The sequence below is a fragment of the Mauremys mutica genome, chromosome 16 (genome assembly GCF_020497125.1).
Source record: "Mauremys mutica isolate MM-2020 ecotype Southern chromosome 16, ASM2049712v1, whole genome shotgun sequence".
Taxonomy (NCBI): domain Eukaryota; kingdom Metazoa; phylum Chordata; order Testudines; family Geoemydidae; genus Mauremys; species Mauremys mutica.
The window spans coordinates 5,913,079-5,940,985 of NC_059087.1; the positions used below are offsets into that span (position 1 = coordinate 5,913,079).

At 50.2% G+C, this 27,907-nt stretch overlaps 1 protein-coding gene across 1 annotated transcript in view; it reads right to left on the minus strand.

Moving 5' to 3' along the window:
• Positions 1-27,907, minus strand: part of SH2B3 (SH2B adaptor protein 3) — a 96,513-nt gene that overhangs the window by 62,807 nt on the left and 5,799 nt on the right. The window contains exon 2 of the mRNA XM_044990076.1: positions 17,478-18,266. Within this exon, the coding sequence (XP_044846011.1) occupies positions 17,478-18,239 (762 nt within the window). The 5' untranslated portion in view covers positions 18,240-18,266. The remainder of the gene's footprint in view (positions 1-17,477; positions 18,267-27,907) is intronic.

A 27,907-nucleotide genomic window follows, 5' to 3' on the forward strand; every position in this document is an offset into this window, starting at 1 on the left:
GTAGAGACCGCGTAGGATGCAAAAGGAGGCCTCATGTCTGCACTGGATCGCAGACCCCAGGCCCGGCCCTGCCAGCGTTGAGGTGCTGTGCACCTCACGGGGCTGGCTCCGTAGCTGGGAGCACAGCACCTCCAAACTCAAGTGTTCAGGATTCGGGCTTTGAGAAAAGTCATGGGATTGGCTTAAAAATCCTGCTGTTTGGGGCAAAGGTGTCTTTATTTTTATTCTGTTTCTACATCCCTAGCAGAACGGAGTCCTGGTCCACCACTGTAGCTCCTAGGCAATAATACAATACAAGTAATAAATAAAATAATAATAATAATAATGAGAATTCAGGGGGGAAAAGTGGGTTCTTTTTTCTTGCCTTCTGGCTTTAGGGTCACGTTTTCAAGCTGGTCTCTGCAGCCGTGAGAGGTAGAAACTTACTCTTGTTTAAAGATAAATCAATCAATCCTCTTTCAAAATCTCCTGACTCTGGGAGCTGGGACTTTAAGGAAAAAACCACCTAGCAGGAGACTTGTGATAACATCCCAAGAGTTGGCAAGTACAGAACCTCTGCAAGCAAAACCAAATGAGGGAGCATAGAGCTGGTCCTGGGGAGAGGGTTACAAATGTCCTGTGGTTTAATTTCCCTACTAGAAAGTCACAGGGCCCTATTCTGTGGAGTGCATCCTGAGTTAGTGGGAGCTGAGGGCACTGATTCTCAGGCGTCAGTCTGACCTCCCACACAATACAGGCCAGAATCTCCCCCAAATAACTCCCAAGTAACCTAGAACGGAGCTTTTAGGCAAACATCCAATCTCGATTTAAAATGGCCAGCGATGGAGAATCCATCACCACGACCCTTGGTACAATTCTGACACGTTTCTGCCGAGTTTCAAACTGGCAACTTTTCACGTGTGAGGTGACCGCAGTATCACTACACTATATAAACCAGGTATGTGGAGCTGGACTAAGTGACAGCCCAAGGGACAGGGTGAGTGGTGCACGTCTGCAGATAACTGAAGGATGGAAAGGAATTGTTCGGCGTGCTACAAACAGAACCAGTTTGCTGGGGGTCAGGGAAAAACTTCCCGATCACCACCACCAGCTAGCACTCATATATGGCCAGATGCATTAGCCAGAGAAATTCCCCATGGGAAATTGAGGAAACTCCCTCATTGGAGACACTTAAACTCAGTCTAGACAAAACATTAAATTAACTAGAGGGAACAACCCAGCACGGGCAGTGAAATGAGCTAGCGAACGTCAAGTTTCCTCCACCTCCAGGCTTCTAGGACTGGGTCACCGGGAGCCATGGGAATGCAGAGCAGTGAACTGTTCTCAGCTGCTGTGCTCGAAGCTGAACGCGGTGCAGCCGTCTCTACCCAGGCAGGTTGGGGATTTTTTTCCTGTGACCTTCCCTTCATAAGCCAATCAAACACAAGCTAAGTTCATCCCAGCAACACAGTTTCCAAAATAAGAAACTCCGTTCTTCAGCGATTAACGCTGGGGCTGTGGTTACACTGCTAAAAGTGTTTTTTCCGTGCATGACCAAGGATGGAAAAAGTTGTGGTTAATAAATGACAAATAACCTTTTGTCACATCTTCCTCCCCCTCACCCCTCCATCACCATTCCCCTCCCCCCGCTTGCTCACCAAAATGAAAAGAGTCACCGCTGAAATCTCAAAAAGCCCCAAACACCCAGCCCCGTTTGCCTTCGAAGAACGGCGATCGAAAGAGAGAGCTGAAAGTGAAGCACCGAGGGGCCGGGCAAGGAGGCAGCCGCTGCGATCGGCAGCAAACGCCACCGTGGGCAGGTTTACACCAATGGGTTTGTGCTGGATTGTATCACTCCTGGAGGAACCGCCTGGGCCAGGAGCGCAGTACAGTGCCTCCGTTCCCTATCAGTATCTTGAGCCTTTAACTCCTCCCTCCGTAAGCCCTTGTAATGCCAAGGGGCTAGTTCTGCTCTCACTTACATCCACTGAGCCCCATTTGGGGGCCAAAATCCCTCTCTGAACTCCCACACATCACCTCCCGCTGCCCTAACATTTGGGAAGATTCTTCCCCTCCTGGCCAGCACCCACCCACAGGTCAAGGGTTCAGGCAGGAATCGCCAGGTGGAGACTCAGGAAATCAGGCTAGAGGGTTGTACTGGTCCCTTGTGGCCGTAAGATTAGTGACCCAGCTCCCACCTGCGGGGGATTTGCTCTCTCCTAGGATTTGAAAATCCTTATTTAACTTTTTATTGTGACAAAAAAATTTCCAACATCCAGCCCTTGATTTTCTATGTGAAAATCTGTCAGTACAAGCAGTCAGCCCAAATTCAAGAGCCACCCAGGTCCTGCGTTTCTCCAAAGGCACAGCACAGAAGCTGGCTTGACAGGCTGCCAAACTGCCGGGTTTTTTCATTCCAGCTGTTTAAACTCCTTAAACAGGCAATTAAGATTGGATTGAAAAATTAAAGATTTTCTAAAAATATCTAGGGAGAGATTTGCAAAAGCACCTTGAGGAGCACTGATGTCCCTTGGTTTTCAATCCAGTATGTGCTTTCGAAAACCTCTCCCCTAAGTACTGCACTCCCTTCTTCCTCTCTGGCCTGTGCAGAGCCCGTGTCAAATTCCAGCTGGGAGTGTCTCACACCTGTTTGGCAGGGGGGAAGTGAGCATACAGTGGGGAACTAGGCGCCAAGCTGGTAAAGCCTGTCCTCAAGCAGCTGAGATGCCCACAGACTTCAAGAGGAGTGGGAGCAGGCTCACAGCATGCCAGCGAGTGCATTAGCCAGTTTATTTACACAAGGCTGGATCCTCCAGGCATGTGGTATGAGTGTGTGTGTGTGGGGGGGGGGTATTAGCTTGACTGACAGCCTCCTCTTTGGTGCTGGAATCTGTACACGTTAAAGCGACAGGCCTGAAGTACCTTGGGGATACACAACCGCTTGCCCAAGGGTGAGCACAAGATGCAGTTTTTCAAACAGCAAAGCGATAGTTTGCACCCAGCGCGGTGCTGGCGGAGATTCTGTTGCTTCGCTTTGGCTCTGCCGCGCGGCTGGTTAGGGCCCCATCCCGCAGGGTTACAGCCACGCACCCGGGGTCTGAGCTCCTGCAGCTACGGCAGCTGGTGGAGGTGCGAGTGCTCGGAGCTCCTGAACGGCAGGCCCAGTCCTGCAAGCAGCTGCGCGTTGAAGAGAGGTGGTAAGTGCCCTCATGCCCGGTGGGGTGTATGAAGTTGAAGGCGAGCACTGAGGTCTAAGTCCCACCAGCCCCTTCAAAGAACACTTCCCAAATCTGCAGCAATTAGGGCTTCACTTCACATTTTGCTTTCTTCAGTCCCCGCTTCAGTTTTAACCGAACACCCCCCCGCCCACCAGCTCCCGCAAGGGTCTGTATTCCCGCTGGGGCGGAAGCAGCTCACGAAGCAGACCTCCAGTGGGCCCTTCCTGCCTATGAATGAAAGAAAGACCTTTTTCCATTCACAAAGACACCAGGGTGGGGATTTCCAGGGTGTACATAAAGCTGAGCTTGCGGTTAAGTCCACATCAGCTTGTTTTTTAAGTAACCACCACAACATCTGAAAGAATCAGACTGGTAACTGCACAGTGAGACGCGATTCAGCTGGATTGCCAGGACACAAGTCAAAGCAGAAGGTAGACGTGCTCAGATGCCAGTGACGACACAGGCAGGCAGGACAGCCAGCCAGCCCTGTTTCTGACAGAGGGATATATTGCCAAGACTGTCCATTCCAAAGCTGTCCCTGGAAAAACGTGCCCTGCTGACATTTCATGCAGGACCGGTAACACACAGAGGAAAAACAGATTTTAAGCGAACATTTCTCATCTACATTGCTCCCTCTGGAATGCCCGCCACACTGGCCTCTCTCCATGCCAATGACCAAGCATCCTCTTTCGCCTTCCCAGCCACTGGCAGGAGAAGGGCAGACTCCTGGCTAAGGCACAGGACAAAGTCAGGCCAGCCAGGTTCCGTTTCACAGCCTCCCTGGGTGAGGGGTCTTTTGCCTCTGTGTTTCGGATTCCCCCTCTGTGAAAGGGGGTAACAACCAGGCGGTTGTGAGGTGTCTCGTGGCTGTGAGCTGCTCTCAGGTGCTGGGTGGAAGGGGCTCCGATACGACCGTGACTAATGTGGGATGAGAACGTACACAGAAAAGAATCTATGGTTAACCAACTTCTTTTGCAAAGCTGATATCCACGCTAACCCTGGCTCTGCACTAACCCGCTCTCTGCGCCTCCTCGCACCTGGCCTGATGCCCTGGGCACTGTAGGTCTGGAGTCAGACCATAAGGGTGTGGATGGGAGCGAACCTCCTCGCCCAAGTGGACAAACTTGCACTAGCAGGGCTTGAGCTTGCGCACTAGGAATAGCTGTGGGGACCGTGCCGCCCTGGGAGAGTCGGGCTAGGCACCCACGCTCACACTCAGGGGGCGGGGCGGGCCCAAGCCACCATGTCCACACTGCTATTTTTAGCACTCTAGGTCACATCTGCCCACCCAGACTAGGAGACTCGCTTCCAGCTGCAGTGCGAACAGACCCTACATTTCCAGAACACGGAGCCTGGGTTCCCCGTGCTCTCTGAAGCCCGCCAGACCCAAGGCGCTATATAGAGGGCGGGGTAACACTAACACATCGCGCTCTAGCTTCCTGGGATGCACTCACTGACCTTCACCACCCTCCGCCAACTCCTCTAGCTCTCAGCTGGGGCGCCCCTGCGGCAGGAGGCCAGGCCTTTGCAGGCCAGCCCACCTGTATTTTGTGCCAGCCGTGAATTCCCCCAACCAAACCAACTGCAAGGAAGTTCCTACAATCTGTTACTAGTTAAGATTTGTGTAAAGGGCCAAATGGTGTCCCTGCTACCCCATCCCCCACGCAAAGCCTGAGTGAATCAGACAGACATTATCCACTGTTTAACCGCCCTGCTTCCCACCCCCTCTGTTACAACCACGGCTGCCGCTGAGGATACTGTCTGCTTCGCCCTGGGGAGGTTCAAAGCCCCTGCATAAAGCCTGTTTGCTTCGTCTACTTCTGGTACTCATATGCCCCCTCTTCTTAGCTTAGCACCCCAGTGCCTTTAATATACAGACCCTCACAATGCCGAGAAGTAGGAGCCGAAGTGCACAAAGACATCAGCGCTTTGCCGAAGTCACAGCAGGGAACCTCCCAGGCCTGCATGATAACCACTGGGCCATCCCTCCTCCAGAGAGCTGAAGTCTATGCACGTAACAGGGTAGGAAAGCTGCTGGCTCAGTCGGCTAGAAGTCTGAGAAACATGCTTCGGCGGCTAGCCAAGGAAGCTGAAAATAGCCTTGCTCAGAACACAAATGAGATAAGATTTAGCCTCACCCCACCTTAAGCAGAAGGCCTGCCTCGGGCAGCCCACTGGCAGGAATCATCTTGGCTCATCTCAGAGCATGATCATTACAAATGCCGTAAGGAAACCTGCAGAACTGAAAACCCCATTTCCCCCTCCCTTCCCTTCTGTAACAACATCCGGGGACATTTCCATTAGAAATCCCAATTTTCATGGGGTTTAGGACTTGGCTGCAAAAATTTACTAAGAGCTGGAAACTGGCAAACACATGTGTCAGCCTCTGCGAAAGCGTTGCTAGAGCTGTTTATTTCTGCAAGCCCTTTGGGCATCTTTAAGTCCCTTGCTTCCCTCTGATGCCATGTGGTGACTCCAGGACAACACACAGGAGTGATGCCAATGCAAGTGAAGCAAAATGTGCATTTACACAATGAAACAATCATGATTTGGGGAAAATCAACCACAAAACTAACATCTATTTATACCTATAAAATCCAAAAACAAGGGAATCAGCAGCCTGAATCAGGTAGGCAGGTAAACAAGGAATTGTAAACATCTACTGAAACTACAGCACTAAGGCTAACGACCCAGGACAAGATTTGGAAAGGTGCCTAAATCTCTTTGAAAATCCGGCCTCCAGTGACTGAAAAGTTATCCGTTTAGGGGCTGATCCTGCAGGTGTCTTGGCAGGGGCTGACCCGCAATGACTTTGATGGTTAACTCCTTACAGGATCGAGCCTTGATATCACCTTTGATCAAATAATCTCAAAACACGTTAGAAGCAATGGTTTGTTATTAATCAGTTCTTCTTAACCCCATTGAGCTCTGGAGAAAACAGAGGTTCAAGGAGGTTAAGTGACTTGCCCAGGGGACGTCTACGCAGTGAGTCAGAAGCAGGGCTGGGAAACGAATTCAACTGAACTGCTCTGTAGTTTTCCAAACACTTCCCTGGAACATTATGCTCACAGAACATACGTCATTTTCCTCGCTTGAGGGAGTGATCCTGGATCATCGTTCCCAGCCCAGAACATCTCCCTAGCCAACGTTACCAGCAAGAGAGGGTAGAACAAGTCAAACCCCACATTCATTCATGTTTATTTTATTTTAGCCCATGTTCCTGTCCCTTGAGGCCAGCCGTAAGAGCTGCATTCCCAGCAATGCTCAGAAGAGCACCCTAGCTCTCGGTTACAGATCTCCCATTGCTAAATTTCTCATATAAAGCTGATTGGTACCTTGGATCCCACCCATGCTAAAAAACACAAGAAAGGCTCTTTCTGTGAACCCACTGAGTGCTGGGATCCCCAGAGGAAAACAGTATTTCCACGGATCCCCTGCTGCTCTACCAGCTCCCTGATTCTGAGGCCAGCTCTGCAGAACTTAGAGCACTTTGGAGGCTGCTCTAAACCTCACTAGCTGGTAATGATCCCCAAGGGACCAGCCACCAGCTGGGGTTGGCTGGAGCAGAGCAGGCTCCAGCCACGCTCCAACACCCCACTTCCCACCTCCTATGCCAGGGACTGTAGAGAAGCTGGGGTGAAGGCGCCAGCTATACTGACTCTACATCCACTGGGAACTCCCCATGCCAGTGGGAACCCTGCTCTGCACTCTCTCTGCATCTCCTAAGCGGAGTAAGCCACAGAACTGGGCCCAATATGTTTCCCAACCGGAGAGTAGCTAATTAAATATCTGCATTTGAATGTTCTCCTCTTTTGAGTGATGCAAGGCCAGGATTTATACCAGCCACGCTGACATAAATCTGGAGTAACCCTCCAGTGATTTCAGTACGTGAGATCAGGATTCTGCCTGCAGCGTTTTCACAGCTTTACAAGAAAAGAAGGATCAAAATTTGCATTTGCAGCTTTGCCTCTGCACAGAAAAATGTGTTTAAGGAGCAGGTATTCGCAAACCTCAGAACAGGTGTTTGTCTCTAGCCACAACCAGCTGGGCCAAGTGGCCCAGAACTCTTCCCTTCTCCGTGTGCTCGATTTCAGATTAAAAACAGAAAAACATCAAACCCTAAAGAGCAACCCAAATCCTGTGTGATCAGAGCACCGCAGTGTTTAAAGGAGAAGGCTCACAGCAAACACAGAACCATTGATCTATTTATAGCTCACGAAGGAAAAAACAAAACATGCAGCCGGCAACTCAGACTGAGCTTAAATCCAATTCCTATCTCGTGGTCTTCGATAAGTCTCGGTTTGTACACACAAGCTGAATGGATTCCTAGTCAGTGTCCCTGGAAGCTTTCGAGACATGAAATAATTAGATAATTATTTTTAATCCTCTTTAAGTCCCACGTTCCAATACCTGGGGGGCAGAGGGGGAGGACACGACAAACACCTACCTACACATGAAATAAGGCTGGCTGCACGTTTCAAGGGCCGAATCCTCCCCATTAAACCACATGGAAGTTTTGCCTTTGACGTCTATGGGCTCAGCATCCAGCAATCTGTACCTATAGGCTACCACCTAGGAAAGCAGCCCGTGAGATGTCAAGGAGGGCATTTGAGAGGCTGGCTGATCAGACCTTGGCACTGCACCCTGGCTTTCACTGCGTGGCGGGCCAAGTTCTGCAACCACCCTGCTGCCAGATGCAATGCCAGCCCCAGCCAGCCAACCCACCCCGAGATCGGAGCTCTTCAAAGCAACCCTAGTCTATCTGATGCTGTGCACAGCGGGCTTGACAGGATTAGGCCTCTTTCGAGTTTATTGGGGGAGAAGGTGGGGAGGGGAAAAAGGTTTCTCCAGAGGAGAAAGATCTGAAAAAGAATAATCCTAGAGATCACCCTGGCAGTTCTCAGAGGAGAGCAGCTCTCCAGAAAACAGCTTGGTCTGCCCAAGTTCAGCTGCAATGCTCTAGCCTACCAGAGCCCTCTGACTGCTTGACTGACACACACCCCATTCGTACAGCTTCAACTCCTGGAGGCATGAGATTAGGTGAGAATCTCACTTTCAATTAAACAAACAAACCAACCAACCCAGTAAGTTTCTAGTCCTTGGGGTGGTAGAAAAAAAGCTTGAAAATGGGACCCGAGTGTGACCCCAGTGGCTCGGGAACCCAAGGCAAATGACCAAGAACCCAAAGGTGCATCTGTTTGTTTTACATCTCATGATTTTTGAGAGCCGGAGGTTGATCATGCTGGGATCCTGATAAGAGAAGAATCACAAGGGCCAAACTTGAACTCCTCCCTCAGTCAAAACTGCCACTGAAACAAACTGTGACCAAAGGGTGTAAATCCTGAGTCACTCCACAGAACGCTGGGAGTACGCATACATAACAGAATCCCACTCGCTTAGCAGGCGTTTGGCCTGAGAAAGGATTCAGGATTGGGCCCATAATCTGAAAGACGCCTTTCTCTGTTACGAATGAGAACTTCAGTTACTTTAACAGGGCAAGCATTCAAAAGCTAAATATACTTTCCTCCATTTCTGCTGTTTGTTTTCTTTTTGCATTTCAGTCAGCCTGGCTGAGAAACTAGACTGATCAGTTTCACTTTCTGTTTACAATCAGTTTCATTTTCTGGTATTAATAAACTAAGACCAGACAGCTGCATTTAGTTTTCTGAGGCTGCCACCTGCAGTTTAAGTTTTAAAGATGTTTTCCATTGTTTTAACACCAATTAAGCATTTCAATTCATATCCGATTGTTAATCGCCACCTTTTACTTACTTAAAACAATAAAACAAAACCCCAACTTAAATTTGAAGCCAAAATTATTTGTGTTTGGACCACATTCTGATTCCGCACATGGAAAGCAATTCAACTGAAGTCACTGGGAATTACTCCAGATTTATACTGGCGTAAATCACATTAGCGTGTTCCCCTTAATTCAGATATGAAGGGCCAAATTTAGGATCCCATCCCTGAAAACATTTATGTACAAGTCATTTTACTCATGTCATTCCCACTGAACTAAATAGGGCTACTCTGCTGCGTGAAGTTACTCGTGTGTAAGTGCTTGCAGGACTGATCCTTTAGTAGTGATGTAAACAGAAGAATAAATGCCACATTGGGCACAAACCGGTTAGAAATGGGGTGTGATAACTGGTAGCTTGCACTGATTTAGCATTCAGTGAGTGTGCAAAATGAGTGTAACATGCATGGAGAGATCATGGCCAGAAGGTATACACAGGTTTGGGTACATGTGCCAGGCCCCTTGCCACTTATACCAGTTTCCTGACTAATCTGCACCTAGCGTGCCTGATTTTCCTCTTTTTTACCTTGGTGTAACTCTACTGACTTCTCCAGCGTTACTCCCTGGAGTAATAGCGTAATAGGATCAGACTCAGGCCTGATGTGTAACACCAGCATCTGTGCCACCACCACTGATTTTAGCTCTAAATACACCTCTCCCCCGATATAACACGACCCGATATAACATGGGTTCGCATATAGCGCGGTAACCCCGGGGCTTCAGCAGCGGGGCAAGGGCGGCGCTTTAAAGGGCCCGGGGCTCCGGCTGCTGCGGGGAGCCCCGGGCCCTATAAATCACCGCTGGAGCCCTGTTGCTGCTACCCCGGAGCTGCGGCAGCGGGACTCGGCCGGTGATTTAAAGGGCCCGGGCTCCCCACAGTGGCTGGAGCCCTGGGCTCTTTAAATCACCGCTGGAGCACTGCCGCCGCTACCCCAGTATAACAGGCTTTCACCTATAACGCGGTAGGGATTTTTGGCTCCCGAGGACCGCGTTATATCGGGGTAGAGGTGTATAGAAGAAGAAAAATAACCCTAACAAATAAAACTCCAGCAATGTAAATAGACTGCTTAAATTCCCAATTTTCTATACATACAGTACTTGCATAGTATTATTATTTATTATTTGTTTTACTGTAGCCCCTGGGAGCCCCCCTCATGGACCAGGACCCAGAGAGACAGGGGTCTGCAAACAGGAGCTCAAAGGAGGAGCTAGCGTTATTCTGTTGAGGATACTCCTACTTGTCTGCGTTTATTGATTTATCCACCTCCACGGGCGTTTGCAGTTTGTGGCTTTTCCTTGGCAATTATTTCCTTCAATACAAAGACATCAAGTACAAAACCAAAAATGGCATTTAAGATTAAACTGGGTCAGGGAAAATGCACGTGGTTACTACAGTTGCCTTCAGATTGCGAGCCAGGCTGCACTTTGCTTTGAAAAGACAAAGACTATTTGGAAACACAATAGGTTAATTAGAGCCACTGGCCACAGGTAGGACTGAAAAGTATAAACTGACGGAAAGGAGAAAAAAAGTATCTTGGTGTCCTGTCTGGGCTAATTTCACATTCCCCTTGAACGTGGTGGTATTCTTCAGTTCTGATTCCAAACAATTGAGCAGCATTGCTGTGTGCGGCTGAACATCTGTGGTGAGCCATCCCAGAAGTGGCTTTTTTTTTTTTTTTTTTTTAAAATAATGGAGATATACCCATCTCCTAGAACTGGAAGGGACTCTGAAAGGTCATTGAGTCCAGCCCCCTGCCTTCACTAGCAGGACCAAGTACTGATTTTGCCCCAGATCCCTAAGTAGCCCCCTCAAGGATTGAACTCACAGTGCTGGCTTTAGCAGGCCAATGCTCAAACCACTGAGCTATCCCTCTCCCCCACCTGCTGCACTTCAGTGGGTGTTTGTAAAACTAGAAAGACTCGGGTCAGCTTTGGAATGAAAGGCCCTGTTGAAATGATTGTCCTCAATCCCACCCAAGAATGCAGCTGACTTCAGCTGCTCTTTAACGAAACAGGGAATGCCGCTCTCTTGGCTGCAACCAAGTTGTGCCCACTTGCCCTAGCAATGAATTTACCCCAGAGACCTCTAAAAACTGACCAGAGATATACATCCTGATATCCCAGAGCTCATTCGCCTTGCTCAACGGCTTCCCCGTCCCATCACTGCAGCTGTACAGTTTAGCAGATGGATCCTGCTTCACCAACTAGCACAAGTTGATGGTTGTGTAGCGCTGACAGCAAACACAAACCAAGTATTGAGAGCTCGCAATTTGCCTGCCCCTAGATCTGATTTTCGAGCTTATCACCACATCTTCGTGCCAGGTCACGTGCTGCTCCGCAAGTTGGCTGCAATGACTAACAGCAAAGAGGGAGAACTCCCCTTTGGGGGAAATTGTGAAATCCCCCTCTCTCTGCAGACACAGAGACGCTGGTCGCAAAGACGCAGGCGTGGGCTTGGGTGGAGCGTCTTCCCCTCTCTGCACCACAGAGGGAGCAGAAAAAGGAGGGAACTGGAGGTGATGTCTGCTTGCTGCTTCTTTCGTGTGAGTCTTCCGGGAGCCAGAATTCAGTGCTGCTGCCCAGTTAAAAGAACTAACCATGCTGCAGGTCAGAAGGCCCTATTCGTGTGGCTTACCCGAGCCGAGTTCCCTCTCCTCCCAGCTCCACTGAGGGTCGCTGCCGCTGCTGCATTTCCCCAAGCCCAGAGTTTCCTTCCGAGTCTGGCCCCTCAGGTGAATCTGGATTGGCGGGAGATGCTCTGCACAGAGCTCAGCTGTAAGGACACTTCATGAAGCATTTTGGCAGAGCGCTGGGCGTAGGGGTCTCAGCGCCGGCTGCTGCTCTGGGAACACTGCCTAAGAGCAGGCCGGCTCTGATCGCTCGGAAGAGGGGGGGTCACTAAACATTAGCCTCCAAATCAAATCTTATTGGGCCGGATGCTGCTTCTGTTGCAGTCAGGGGTCAAATTCGTTTCTGGGGTAATTCTGCTGCAGGGCATGGAGTTACGCCAGGGTGAATTTGGCCCAATGGAAGGGCCATTAGTGACCGGATGGGAGCAGGACCCAGCCCGTTGTGCCTAGAACTGTCTGAGGACAGAGGCTGTGTGAGGCCGATCTCCGGATAAAGAGTGGAGCCAGACAGGCAGCCCATACAGAAGACATTTCAGTTTCTCTGTGAGCGTGCACATGTGCAGAAAGGCTCACGGGAAACTGCAAGGAGGTGTAAATCTGTTACAAATTCTACCCGTTACTGAAACTGATTTCATGGGGAACTGTGAAAAGTGAAACCAATACGTGTAACCCAGGCGCCACCACAAACATGTAAGGGTGCAAACTGCTCTCTCTTCATTTGTGGTCTATGTGGTACTATGAGCAGACCTGAAACACTGCTCATTTCCACATGGACTGGATGAAACGGACAGCGGGCGGTTCCAGGGACGTGAGGCGGGTGCTCATTTCAAGTGACCAGCAACCATTTATAAAAGCAACACAGAAGGCAAACTGGAAAGCCTTTTTTAACTGAGTTTTTGTCTTTTTTTTTTTAATTGCACTTCTCAGTGATACAGAGAGGCAGCCTGATTTTTAATTTTTAAAGGGTTTTTTGGGGGGTGGAGTTTGCCTGCTATTTAATTTAGAAATATCAAGAATTTCAAGTCTACTCTTCTCTGGTTTTGCTGGAGGACCTCATGGATCTGTACAGATGCACTGAGCGCTAGAACCATTCGGAGACAAGGTTCTTGAAACTTTAGCCAAGGCTTCCCTTTTCCAGAATGTTAATTAGTCTTTGAAGTTAAATGGGAGATTAGCCATCCCCCTCCCCACCCCAAAAAAACCACCACAGAACTTAGTCTTAAACAGTCTGACTAAAAATCCCCCCCCCTAAAAAAAATTACTCAACTTTCCACTAGTTCTCTAATCACAGACTCTTCCAGAGTAGACAAGACCTGACGTTCTAATGTAAACACCTCATTAAAATAAAGAAAGACATTTATCCCACCAGGCCCTCTGTCCCCATCATAAAGTCTTCACCTTCAAAGGCACAACGAGCAGATTGTCTCTTTCTCCCATGCTATCCTGGCACCATCCCTAGGGTGACCATATTTCTTAAAGTAAAAATGGGACGGCCCCGGGCTCAGCAGGGCTGCTCTCCCCACGCTGCCTGGGGCAGGGACTGACACCTGGGAGCCCCGTGCCACCCGGGGCTGGGGCTGACCTCCTGAGCTCTAGGCCCCTGACGGGGGTCAGCTCTGAAGGCAGCGCTGCCCGCCAGCAGCAAATTTCTCCATTGTTGCTGGCAGGCAGCGCTGCCTTCAGCTGACCCCGGGGCAGCAGCCACCGCTCTGCCTTGCAGCCGGGACAAATGCCCAGTTTTGGCGAAAAGCAGCGACGTCCGGGACAGAACTGGGAAAGGGGACTGATGTATGGTCACCCTATTCCTAACTCTGGCCTGAAACAGCTGCATCTAGAACCCAAGGGAGTTTATTTCTCTCTTCCAAGGCTGCCAACAACAGGGGCCAGCTGGGATGGGCGTTCGGGGCCGCAGACCAGTTCCCCCCCGACAGACTGGAGCTCGTTGGTCATGGGCTGTCAGCTTTTATTAACCTGACCAATTTTCCAGCAAACGAGACTCAATTCCCCCCTGAAGCCAATGGAGTTACACGGGGAACGCGGCCCACAGTCTGGATATTAAGTGCTTCAAGCAGACAAGCCAGCCATGGATGCCTCCATTCGCCAATATCAAATCCTACACAGGGGTTTTCCTGGGGACCTTTTTGCCCAGGCTCCTTAGAATCAATCTTTACACGATCACCTCTCCCCAAACCGGACCGTGCAGACCCATCAAACCCCCCAACCGCTCTAGTCAATGATCAAAGTCCCCCCTCTCCGAGGCAGCAGCCAGCCCTGCGGAGCCATCAGTCCATTGTGCAGGCTCTGTCCCACGTTCACCTTTCCAGCGACAGTCCATGATCCGATTTCTCTGCTGGACACAGCCGCCCTTGGGCCAATCGCCCTCCCCAGTAAGGTTTGCATTTCTCAGCCGGCACCAGCAGAGTCACCAGCCTCCATGTCCCTTCAATTCCCTCCTTCTCCGTATCACAGGTGTGCGCTGAGCAGGTACCCAAACCTCGGCCCTCCCTACAGTCCAGGCCCTCCTGCAAACTCCCTTCTCCCAAGACACGTACAAGAACCAACACTGGAAACCAAGGAGATGCGCCCAGTCAGTACCCAAGTGATACTATGAATTATCTGTATTGTGGAGGCACCTACGGGCCCCGAGCTGGGATCAGGGCTCCCTGCGCTATGTGCTGTACATTTCTGAAACCCTTCTCCAACCCTCCACCTTCCCTGTGTTTCTCCTCCGGTGCGGTGTTGTACCTAAGTTCTAGACTGCCAGCTCTTCAATAGAAGCATCTGCTGCTCTTATTTTGACAGCACCCCAAAGTGCAACAACCAGCACTTTCGACATGAGGAACTAGACAAGGTTTTCACAGGCCGTGGTCAAAGACCCAACAAGGAAATCAGAAGGTTATAAAATAGCCCAGAGAGGCAGTCCAGAGAGGGGCTCTCGAGGAATCGGAGCCAGAGAGATGTTTTACTTTCTCTGACATAGTTAGCGGTGGTTAGTCAACCTATTGATCATAACAGCCCTGCTGCGGAGTAAAGGAGCCCACGCGGGTACAGAGATACAGGGTTGTGTCAAGCGTCTCTACTAAGCTAAACACAGACTCCAGGGGGCTTTCTCCCGCAGTTCTGGCCCAAGCACAAAGCCCACTGGCCCAGGAGAGTTGCACAGGGGTCAACAAAGGCTGAATTTGGCCCATTCCTGTCGGACCCCTGCAAGAAAAGCTCCCCGTCACTTCAGGAGGTGACCTGCCTGCGTGGGAACGGCCGATTCAGGTCCCTGATACAGAGCAGTCTGTGCCCTTCCACCCAGGAAGCAGCATAGGTTCTCCCAGTCACCACAGGGCACCTCTCGCTCGACTGCACAGCCAGGGCCAGACTTGGGTGCTGCAAGTCTGGCTGTGCTGATTCAGGGTGGGCACGTCCCAGGACGGGCTGGGCCTTGTGAACGTGTAACCTTGCAGCTGGGCTTGAAAGGGAGCATAATCCTCTCCCTCCACGGAGCAGGGCAGGGGCCTACGTGCGAACGCCGTGCAGCCCCTTTGTTACAGAAGAGCACTCCTACTTCCTGGCCAAAGCGGGGCCCACATCCTATAGCACCGTATACCCAAGCAAGGACAGGCCCAGTCTAGCAGACGGGGGGAGGAGGGGAGAGAAGGGGGGCCAGGAGGAAAGACTCCAGACTCGGTTACTACAGTGATAAGGGCCACATAAGAACCCAGGCAGGTGGACTCTCAGAGCCCAATTCACCCATCACACCAGTCAGTCACTTCTTGAAGTTAATGGGGTCTCCCCAGGATAAGACCAGAATCAGGCCCCTGGGCTCTGTTCCTGGCTCTGCCACCGATTCCCTGCATAATCTTGGGCACATCACCTAAGCCCTCCGTGCCTCATCGGAAAAGCAGGGCTCGTAACGCTCACCCAGCTTTGGAGGCTCTGGATGAGATGCAAAGGACGTCTAGTAACAGAGCCGAGAACTTCCCGCTAGCTCTTTCTTCCCACTCCCGGCCTTTTCCCCAGGGTGCTAGCGCTCCAGTGCCTCATCAGAGCAGAATCCTGGAAAGCTCAGACACCTGACAGCTTAGATCTCAAACCACTCTGAGCACCAGTCGTTCACAAATCACGAGAAGCAGGTTTCACAACAAAGCTAATCTTGCCAGACATCAGGCCCTAAAGCCTCAAGCAGAAGCAAAGGAGAAACTCTCCGACTGGAATCCATATGACTCTCACCTAGCATCAAAGTTCTGAACATGTAGGGCACAAAGTCTAAGTGTGGTGAAGTTTCACTTTCAGAGCCGCACCAAGGGCCCAGTCCAGCTCCCATGGACGTCACTGGAGGCAGGATCAGACCCAGGACAGGTGACCCTTTATTATTCTGAGGCTCAATCAAGGTTTAAACATTAATGTTGTACTCCTCCGGGAAGAAAATAAACCAGCTGAAGTGTAGCCTTCACCTACTGTAATCAATAAAACCCTCACGCACAAGGCTCCTTCGCTTATTTCCAAAGCTGGAAACTCATTTCAACTCCATATTTTTGCACAGAGGTTGACAACCCCTCCCCGCATCTGAATCCACTGGCAGTTCAATCCCCACTCAGAGAATGCTCATAATGGGAAAGTGATGATTATCTCTGCCCATGGGAAACATGCCAAGGAATTCCTGGAATGAACACCCAATTCACTCGCCCAGAGCACTAGGAACCTTTATAACTTGAAGCTGATTCACATTTTGTTTTGTTTTGTTTGTTTTTTAAATAAAACCATGATGCCAGTAAAAACGGCCAGGCAGATTTAGGCCACTTGGAGATCCCATCCTGAACTTGTAGAGGAAAAGAAACATCACAGAAATGTAGAGGTTCCCTCTAGCCCAAGAGCCTCCCTCGTCCAGTGTTTCTGTACCTTTTTGATACCAGGGATCGGTTTGCTGCCTTCCCAAACAATGTCAGGGAGCTCTCACGGACCAGTGGCTGAGAAACACTGATTTAGTCCATCCTACTGCAGGTAAACCTAGACCACCCGGACAGGATTCCCCCACCTCCCTAGGTCACCTGTTCCTTGCCTCCATTGTGGGAGTCTTTCAATAACAGCTGCATAAGGGGGGAGCCGCAGCTCTGTGCAGGGGAATTCCACCCTACACTTCATGGGGATATAAGCACCAGGAAGCAAAGGTCACTTCCTCAAATCAGACCTAATCTGGCTCCTCCAGTGGGGACAAAGTGGAACCACGGCTCACAAACGAGCCCCGGTCTGAGTTCTAAAAGAAAAGCTAAGGACGTGTCAGGCCAGACCAACTGGCCCATTCCTCTCCAAGACAAAGGAGTAACCACAGATCCCATCATGCAAATCCAGCCCAGTCCAAGCAGCCAGGGACCATTCTCTAGCCCAGTGGCTCTCACCCTTTCCTGACTACTGTACCCCTTTCGGGAGTCTGATTTGTCTTGAGTACCCCCACGTTTCACCTCACTTAAAAAACTACTTGCTTACAAAATCAGACAAAAATACCAAAGTGCCACTATTCCTGCAAAACTGCTGACTTTCTGATTTTTACCATATAATTATAAAATAAATGAATTGGAATATAAAGATGGTACTTCCATTTCAGTGTGTACATAGAGCGGTATAAACAAGCCATTGTCTGGATAAAATTTTAGTTTGTACGGACTTTGCTAGAGCGTTTTATGTCGCCTGTTGTAAGACTAGGCAAATATCTACATGACCTGATGTACCCCTGGAAACCTCTACCTACCGCCAGAGGTACAGGTATCGCTGGTTGAGACCCACTGCTCCAGTAATGCACAGGCAATGAAGAGCCGTGGCCAGCAGCAAACAGGGGAGGGATTTGCGAGACCTCGGGCCGCTTACCTTGGGGGGATCAAACAGCTCCAAGACATATTCTTCATTGTCCGACGTCCCTGCCTTCCGTAGAACCAATCGGCACCGCTGCCAGCGTGTCCCACTGTCCATGGTGGTTTCATCTACCATGCCGTATTTTAAGAGACCCTCCTTGCACACCTCGTGAGCCTGATCTCGGGACAGGGTCCACGGCAGGATCTTTTTGGTCAGCCCAGTCTTGAGAGCAGGCTCCAGCGTCTCCCCCTCTCCCGGGATGGCCTCGGAGGATCCCCGGCGCAGGAACTTGCGCCAGCTCCGCCGCAGCTGGGTGAGGGAGAAGTGTCTCCTGGTGGTCAGAGGGGAGGCTGCCCCCATCAGCTCCTCAGAGCTCCACGACTTGGGCAGGCCCCGGACGTTAGTGTCAGCAGCTCTGTCAGCCTCAGACTGGGCAGTCAGCTCCGTCTCCACCTTGGCCGCGACCGGCCCCGAAGAGGCGTCCGCGTGCCTCTTGCTGGTCTCCCTATAGTCCCGCACCCTGCTGAAGGGCAGGACCCTGAACTGGTTCATGGCGAAGCCTTCCTTCACCTCGTTGCAGAAGTACTGCTGGAAGAGGTCTGTGAACTGCACCGAGAAGTTCTCGGCTGCCAGGAGGTCATGGTGGGGGTTCTCGGTGGCAAACAGCAGGTACTTCTTGGCGAGCTCCTTGGCCGTGGTGATGGCGTGCAGCTCGCAGAACTCATTCCAGCCCTGGGAACGCCCGGGAGTGCTTGCTGGGATAGTCTGGCCATTCATTGCAGTGACTGGAGCGATTCAGGTGCGCTGCAAAGACAAAGGAAGAAAGGCTGTGTGAGGGGTTTTCTTGGGGCCGGTGGGGGGCTCTGTCTGCTTGACAGGCCAGCAGAGGGCGGTTCAGAGATGGAAATGCCAGGCCTGGAGAGCCCAGACCTTGTCAACACAGGGACTTCAGGCACCAGTGGAGTGCATCAGATCAAGCCCCTAGTGCAGCCACACCTGGCCTCCGTGCACTACAGTTTGCACCAGTGCAAGTCACAAGGGTTCGCGCTGGAGCAGCTCTATGACAGAGCATTGGAGTCCCTGGAAGAACAGGTTCAAATGATCAAATACCATGCTGGTGACTCGCGGGGGAGGGGTGCTCCGGGATAACACCTTATAAAAGCCAACGTCCCACCCACTCTCCACACATATTACAGATCCTATGACACTTCCCCTCGTGACTGCTGTGTGACGTGCTGCCTTCCACCCCAGAAGTAGCTGCATTTCAGTGAAGTTGTACAATGTGTACACAGGGCCAAATCCTGACGTCCTCATTCAGGACTCAATTCTGATCTCACTCGCAATAGTTCTGTGATGACTGAACTGCACTGACACCAGTCCAATCACTCCACGTTTACACCAGTGAGAGAGCTGCGGTTTTTCCAGTCCTTATTCAGACAAACTCTCATTAACTCAGGGTGGGATTTCCCTAGTACTTAGCTGCACACAAGCAGCGGGAATCAGTTTAGAAAAGGACTTGAGTCTGCTCTCACTCTCCCTGAGATGAGTAATGCCTGGGAGCCCCACAGAACTGCACTAGGGTAAAGCTAGGCAGGCTACTTATCCAGTTTTATACCGGAGAGTCCTCTTTAACTATGGCTTTGTCCCCTGTCCGGTACCGAGACAAAACAGGACGTGGTTTTGTCCTGTATCAAGAATGGGTGGCCCCATTATGAAGAGTACACCCCTCTGCAAGGGCCCGCTGGCAGGGGAGGTCCCGCACCAGTCCTTCCCGGAAGCACCGGAACGGCCGGTATTCCAGGGATGCAGCAGTGGCCACCCTAGGTAAAAAGGGGAGAGACCAGAACCAGGCCCTACGCCATCAAGTAACAACAGGCCACGATTCTCTGCTACAGGCAGCAAGTCAATTCAAGCTCATGTTATGTAGCGTTTAAGCACACGGTTGGGACTGAATTGAGAACCACACCTCCAGGTCCACTGGAGGATTTAATGGAAGTTTTCCTGCTCAGACAACAATTAAAGTGAAGATTTATCAGTATGTGCAGCAATGTGCCTTGGGGGATAGGGGGGAAAAAAAATCAACCTCGAAAATATAAGTGGATAAAAGTTCCAGAGTGGCACGTGGCGCTTGCCACTTCCACAGCCGCTTACTCCGAGGGTGACCCAGGGAAGCTTTGGGCGGTATTGTACCCTTGCTGGGCTCAGGACATTAGAGAGACCAGGCGGGTGAGGTGATGCCTTTTACTGGACCAAATTCTGGTGGGGGGAAGAGAAGCTTTCGAGCTATTCAGGACTAGGAAAGATGCTCAGAGTGTCAGAGCTAAATACAAGGTGGGAACAGATGGTTTAGTATATGGGACCATTCAAGGCCCAGCAACACCCCTGCAGTCATAGGACAGAGAAGGGAGGGGACCTATTGGCAAGAGATTGCTGTAATAAGCCATTACTCATCTCTTTAGGAGTGTTGTAAGAAGCCAGATAGTGTCTTTATGGCACTGGATTTAGGGCTTATTACAAGAATCCCTAACTCACTACTTTCCTCCGCACCCCAGGTTGACTGGCCACTTCACCTTAAATGGTCCCTTACGCTAAACCATTTTTCCACCTTGCATTTAGCTGTGACACTCAGTACTTTTCCGAGCTCTGTGTAGCTCCAAAGCTTGTCTCTTCCACCACCAGCTGGTGCAATGAAAGGTGTCATCTCACCCACCTCGTCTCTCAAAGGAAAGCTTTGTTTTTTAAACACCAGGAGCAAGGCACCCGTCAGCTCGAGGTTAGTAAAGGGACTGGGAATCAGGATTCCCGGGTTTGATTCTTGGCTCTGCCATAATTGTGTGTGGCCTTGGGTGGGTTCCTTAGCTGCACTGTGCCTCAGTTTCCCGATGGGGCAAAAATTATGAGTCCCAAGGGAGTGCTGCGAAGCTAAATTAGTTCAGTGTTTTATAAGCATGTTGAGCATTCCAGGGGTCCTTGTTCACACAGCTGCTTTCAATTCCTTTCTGTGCATCTCTCCCTTCCACTGCCCTAAGCATGCACAGTTTCATTTCACCCATGCGGAACAGCCTGGCAGGTTTCACTTTAGTTTAAGATGCCAGAGGTGGGGAGGATCAATAACTTCCTGCAAAAGTCCAGGTAAAGAACAAACGCTTGGCTTGCCGTTCGGCAGGCTCACAGGGGAGTGTAAAAGGGAAGTAATTACACTGACACCACAACTAAACCCACGTGCACCAGCTCCCCCCCAAAACAAGCACAAGCTTCTTACTCTGCATGACTCTCCATGGCCAGACACATTTTCCTGCAGGTACAGCCGCCAAAGCCAAGCTTCCCTCAGACATGCCTTTTATCTGAAACTCTCTGCTCTTCTAAGCATATTACCTAGAAAGACAGCACCCCTGCCAGCTCAGCTCCGCGAGAGCCGATTCACTGGTGCACCCATTCTAAATGGCATGCTCGGAACCCAGCCGTAGGAATCTGACTTACAGATGATTCTTGACACGCAGAACTGAGCTTAACCACCCAACACTTAACCCCTGTGGTTTTCCTGGTGCGTCATGTTTGTTTAAATCACCACTTTAATGCTTGCAAACCTAATTCTCACACGCACAGGCCTGAGTGCCACAAGTGGATGGGAAGTGATGAAGAAAGGAGTTTTCGCCTCGCAGTCTCAGCTGGGATTCACCCTAGAGACTTCAACAACAGGAGGGATTGTTTCGGAGCTTTGGATATTTGGACCGACTCCAACATAAACAACAGGGTTTGCAGTTATTGTTGTGCAAAGCCAAATCTGGGTGGCTTAAACGTGTGTCAATATTTGAACCAGAACAGCAGCACCGCGGCATTTCCCCTGCCCGTGCAGCAACCAGCATCCTCATTCCCCTAATGCAGCAACAGCAGCCGCTCTCCCTCTAGGTAACTGTCAGGGTGGTTAAACACTGGAATAAATTGCCTAGGGAGGTTGTGGAATCTCCATCTCTGGAGATATTTAAGAGTAGGTTAGATAAATGTCTATCCGGGATGGTCTAGACAGTATTTGGTCCTGCCATGAGGGCAGGGGGCTGGACTCGATGACCTCTCGAGGTCCCTTCCAGTCCTAGAGTCTATGAATCCTTCCATTACCTGGACCTGAGACAATTCCCACCTCCAGAGGACGCAGTGCTGGTTGAGGCAAAGGTGGCAGCTGTTTGCACTGCCTGATCCCAGATCGCTTCCCTTCCTTGGGAGACAAGACCAGCCTGAACGAACAGGTCTGCTAGAAGCGACATAAAGTCCAACTCAGTTGCCCCCGCCGTACATTAGCCCACAAGCCCAGTGACAGCCACCTGTGCCCAGGCACGCCGTGGGAACCAGGGGTCTCATTGTAGTAACGCGGAACAGTGGTGCTGGGGACGGTTTCATTTTTTCCCAGTGTCAGTGTGGCTGCAGCTTTGTGAACCCAACAGAAAGCCAGCCCTCCACAAGCCATCTGTGAGCCACGTTTTCAAGGGAACTGTTGCATGCTCCTAAACCAGTCAATATCACCTTCATTAGCTCCCCGCTAAACCCACAGGACCCCTTCATCTCCAAAGAGCTCCTTCTTTAGAGCTGATGACTGAAGGAGTCCATAATAATAAAAAGACATCAGCTGGCTGGCTCAAACCGCAGGGGTCACCAGACAAGGGACCATGAAAAAAGGCTTCTTCTTAGCCATGCTCCCATGGTTGACTCTCATCTCACCTACATAAGTGTAATACAAGAATAATTCCACTGACATCGACAGTCACAGCTCTGTAAAAATGGCTAAAGGCAGACCAGGATCAGGCCCACCATGCGTCTCCAGATTCATAGCATCCAACCTTAGTGACAAAGTGTCTGTTTTTTACTTCTTGTTGGCCCTACACAATCCAGGTAGCAATGGAAGAGTGAGCTGGATTTTGTTCTGGCACATGCATCACATGGTTTGTTAACTCAGACCCAGATTTTGCCTCTCACTCATATTGATTTCAACCAGACTACTCATGGAATACGGTGCTACTCAGCATGAGAAAGAGCAGCATCATTGGGCCCTCAGTTCCAGTTGCCGGGTCCAATTTTGCCTTCAACCACACACTGGGCCGTCTGCAGACCCCAGCGCGCCAAGTGCGCGCTTGGGGCGGCATTTTGCCGGCAGGGTGGCAGGCGGCTCCGGTGGAGCATCCGCAGTCATGCCTGCGGGAGGTCCACCGGAGCCGTGGGACCGGCGACCGTCAGCGTGCCCCCTGCGGCGCACCGCCCTGCTTGGGGCAGCGGAATTCCTAGAGCCGCCCCTGACCACACATGGGCAACCTCACTGAGGACAGCAGAATTTCGCGGATATAACTAAGGACGGCTGTTGGCTCTGATAACCTCTATTACAAGTAATTAAGTGTGAGCCTGAAAGAACCCAGCTTGACTCTCAGATCCCACAGGGAGATTACAGGGCTGGCAATTAGAAAAGCCACCCTTACACTAAGCAGATTTGCTCTGGAGACAAACCACACGACGCCTTGTGACTCTGACAATGCTGTCCTTCTAATGGCCTTCCAGAGCCTCTACCCTTTAAGGACTGCCTCACTCACCTCCAGAATGCCACCGACACGAGAAGATTAGAGCACTGAATTCCCTACCCCTACTCCTGGGTACAGACTGTAGGATTTGACCTTGAATTTAAAGACACAAACATTCTACGCTAGATTTGTAACTACCCGCTAACTTGTCCTTAACCACCACATTCTGCAGCTTGGCTCTGGGGAGGCTGCTTATTCCTGTACCTTTTGCTTGTACCTTTTGCTTGCCTGAAGCGTTTATCAAAGTCGTACATTCTGTTCAAACAGGAAACGTCCTTCGTCCGCACTTAGCTAAATATCCTGCCGCTCCGGGGACGTGTGGCTTAGTGCTCCTCTGGTAAGCCTCCCTGTGATTAAGGCGGATAGTCAGTGACGTCGTTTGGGAAGCCCTTTCTAAAAGGGATTGGTTACATTTTTCTAGAAAATCCAAGGGGTTTAACAACTTGGATGGAAAGAGCAAGGAGATTTGGAGCACGTCAAAGCAGAGAACGCGCCCCCTCTTGTTTACATCCAGCGTCCCCTGGGACGATAAACACTTTAACCTGTTCACAAAGTGGACCAATATCTGTGCAGACCCACTGTGCTTCCTATTACGTCTTTCGAATGTTCGAGGCCAGGGAGAGATTGTATCTGCCGAGAGCCATCCGAGCCTTGCCCAATATTCTCAGAATAACAGAGTGTGTTTGGAAATAACTGGAATTGACGGGACATGAAACAACACAGGAAGAAACAGCTCCAGAGCCAGAACCAGGCAGAGTGGGGACGTGCTTCGTTGTGACTGTCCCAGCCATTCACCCCCCTCTGGGCCCCTGAGTTTCTCCTTCTATCAGCTCTGCCAGCCTGCGAATGACTCAGCATCCTCGGGCACAGCTCTGGCTTCCTCTCGCAGACAACACGAGTGCTCGGCCCATGGAATTTCAATGGCTGCTGAAATGGGGATAGACAGCAGGGCTGTTAAAGCAGCCTTCTCCAACTGCACTTGCCCTCCAGGGGCAGAAAGCAAATCCAAGCTCCCCATGCACACTTCTACGAAGGAGACAACTTGTCTTGTTTCCCTGGCAGACTAGCAGAGTAGCCGAGAAACCAATGGATTCTTGCAACGCTCTCTGATTTAACACACCATAACATGCCCCTTGCACACACCTATGGATCAGCTGACCCCTTCCCATGCACACCACCATATACACACATGGAGCAATTCAGTTCAACAGAGGTGCCTTCAATACGCTGATAAATGACAGCAAGTTATGAGGCTTTGCTCACAGGAACTAGCAGCTCTTCCTCTAGCCTCCATGAATGTGCCAGCAAAACCGGCCAATGAACGAGGTTGTTTGCGTCCACAAGCTCCATGATACCTGCCCAAATCCAGTGTTTGATACGTCCCAATGGGTTGCTGGGAGCAGTAATGGCAAGCGGTTGAAAATACATTTCAAAATACAATGTATTTTTCTAGCCAGGACTATAATCGGAAATACACTCCCAGAGTTTCCTCTATTTCAAAAGTGGACAGAATATATTATATTGCTGGGAATTCTGACTGCATGCAGATGCAAATATCTCCTAAATTACATGGGAGCTGAAGGATGTGCCGTTTCACCCAGATTGGCAATAAAGTCTCAGATTTGGCCAGCCAATAGGATTTGGTGTCATGATAATTTCTGCATTCTTAACAGACCTGTTTTGCAAATGAACAATGACAGTAACACAGGAACTGCCAGACTGCATCAGACCCATGGTCATTCTAGTCCAGTATCAAGGACAGTGGCCAGAACTAGATGCCTCAAAGAAAGGTGCAAGAACACCACAGTTGGGAGACATGGGGTAATCTGCCTCCCATGAAGGTATCATCCTAATCCCTACTAGCTAGCGATTGGCTTAATCCTTGAAGCATGAGGTTATACATCCTTTTTAAAATGTTAGCATTAGCTATTACAACTCTGGATATTCTTGCTGTCCATATAAATGACTCAACAGTCTCTGAATCTTCCTAAATGTTTGGCCTCGATAACATCCTGTAGCAATGAGTTCCACAGTCTAATTATGCACCGTCTGAAAACAGTATTTCCTTGTAATCAGTTTTGAAAATGAACATTCTTTCCACTACACTTTGTTATATTCCATGAAATTGAACTATGGCAATCATCTCTGGTTTGGGCTAAGTTTCTTTTCAGATCCATTTTATTGGCTTTGAGGCTATGAGAAGCACCGCCCACAATCAGGCCCGGAGAGATTTACTTCACTGGTAAATGTGATAGAAACACCGACTGAATGCAAACATTCCAAAAGCTAGCTGGTTTTACACGCTGCATGCAAACCCCTTCGCCCCCCCATGCGTACCTCAGAACCCATTAGAGCTATCATCATTAATTCTACATGCACAAAAAAACTATTCAACCATAAAACAAAGCACATCATGAAACATGTACCACAAATCTTGCTCTGTATCAGAGGGGGAGCCGTGTTAGTCTGGATCTGTAAGAGCAGCAAAGAGTCCTGTGGCACCTTATAGACTAACAGACGTATTGGAGCATGAGCTTTCGTGGAGCATGATGCATCCGACGAAGTGGGTATTCACCCACAAAAGCTCATGCTCCAATACGTCTGTTAGTCTATAAGGTGCCACAGCACTCTTTGCTGCTTTTACAAATCTTGCTCTGTAACCCGACTGAAGTGATTTCATTAGGCAGCCTTGTGAATACATGTCTGTGTACCATGAGAATATACCAGTAGTGAGTTTGCGTGCCTTCTGGTGATGGAACACTTCTAGCTCTGCCCAGGGGAGTTGGTAACAGGATACAAAACCTTCCACCTACAGATCAGGGGTCAAACACGACCTGGGTCATGGAAGCAAAGTTACTATCTGGTGACTGGGGGCCTGCCTGCAATGAATATAGTGGTCTCAGCCTAGCTCCAAAAGGAAGAGTCGTCCTCAGAAAAATCACTTTCACAGTTAGCACCTTTGTTAGTTTAGCCCATGCCGGGAAGCGGCGGCCTCAGGACCTGACATGGGGTCAGCCCATGCCAGGAAACGGTAGCCTGGGGCTCTGGCATGCCCTGACCAAAACAGATCAGCATGCAGCTCAGCAGCCATGCTCCAATAAGGTTTCAAATGAACATTGCTTTGGGTCAGCGTTTCGGAGATTCTGGTCTCTAGGAGGTGCAGGCATGTGAAATGTTTTCCCTTCCTGTTGATCATTGTCTTTCAGCGCCCAGCAGAGGCTGCGCTGCCCTTGTGTGCAGAGTAGAGTGGGGGTGTCTCTGTTTGTGCTGAGTGGGAACAAGATGCCTAGAGCCCAGCGTCTCAGAAATGCTGACCCAAAGCAATGCCGCCTGCTTACACATCTGGCCCAGGCAGCACAGGCTGCCCGGTCGGAGGATCCCACTAGAACACCATAGTCCCACATCTGTGTTGCATCAGCACTGGCTGGCCTAGTCTGTGTAAATGGGTCTAACCTGCTCTGTAATTGAGTCACCAAGCTGGGCTGCAGTCCTGTAAAGGACCATGTTCTAGTGAGGTCGCACTGGCTGGCAGCAATCCTCAGTGGGCTGCTAATACTGTAGGGTAGGGTGACCAGATGTCCTGATTTTATAGGGACAGTGCCGATATTTGGGGCTTTTTTTAAATATGAGCTCCTATTACCCCCCAGCCCCTGTCCTGATTTTTCCCACTTGCTGTCTGGTCACCCTACTGTAGGGAGATGTTAATAAATTGCTTCCCAAATGCTTTGGCCCAGAATTTGCCATGCAGACAGCCCCAGAAACATCCTCTAAGGGTGATCCGTGAAGGGGAGAAAAAAGTGAGCTTGGGGCTTCTTTTTTTGGCACGTTTTTATGATGGTAAAAGTTGTTGCTGGTTGTTTGGAGTGTGTGTGTGTGTTTGTTTTTTTAATTTAAAACCCAAACTTGTTTTCTATTTGTTTCATTACTTTAGAAATTCAGGTCTCAGCGACCAATGGGGAACCGGGGGGATTGTGACATCACACAAAGCAAGGCAATTAAAGCTGGTTTGTTGAGAGGCGTTGGGATGTTTATTCACTGGGTTTTGCTAACACATGGGAGAAAGTCCCTTTGGGAAGGATTTCCCAGCCCTGCTCTAAGAGGACAGACAGCTTCTGCATCAGCCTAACAGACCAACACAAAAAGGGGAGACCTGACATACCTGGTATTTCTAAAGGAAAAACAAACAGGAAAGAGGCTTCTTTTACACCACAAAGCAGCAAAGAGAGGCACAACTCCAACAGGTCGCCTGGCGTAGGTCACGCTTTAAAAGAAGCGATCTACCGTGAGCTTCCATTTTTCCACATGCTCATTTGAGTGCTTCTGACAACAGCAATGAGCTCTGCTTTACTCAAAGCAAGGAAGCTACAGCAGAATAGAGAATCTCTCTCCTAGCAGAGGAGTGCTGAAGCTTTTAAAAGAGCCCGAACAGCAACTGGCCCCAGAACTACCGATAGCATCAGCACAAGCACATGATCTACTTGGCGTTCACGTTCCTGTGCCCGATGCGGATTCCCAGTGAAACCAATTGGAGTTTTGCCATTGACTATAGTAGGAACAAGGCGAGGGAGGCACACTGGGCCAGGTACTCAGCTCGCGTGGAGCTAACATTGACCATCTGGCCTAGTCTCCCTGTGCAGTTCACTAACGCTGTAGTCACATATCAAACTGGGTCCCTTTTGTAGAGACGTGGGGACACAATCTAGTGCAGTAGTTCTCAACCCGCTGCCCAATCAGCACACACGGCTGCAGCCCATGTGACATCCTCAGGGGCATAACTAGGCTGGGGTGGGAGGAGCACTGCCCCGGGCCCAGAGCCCGCAGGGTGAGTGCAAAAAAGAGGTGGCACAGGATCAGGCCCAGCATCAGCATCAGGCCCAGCATGTG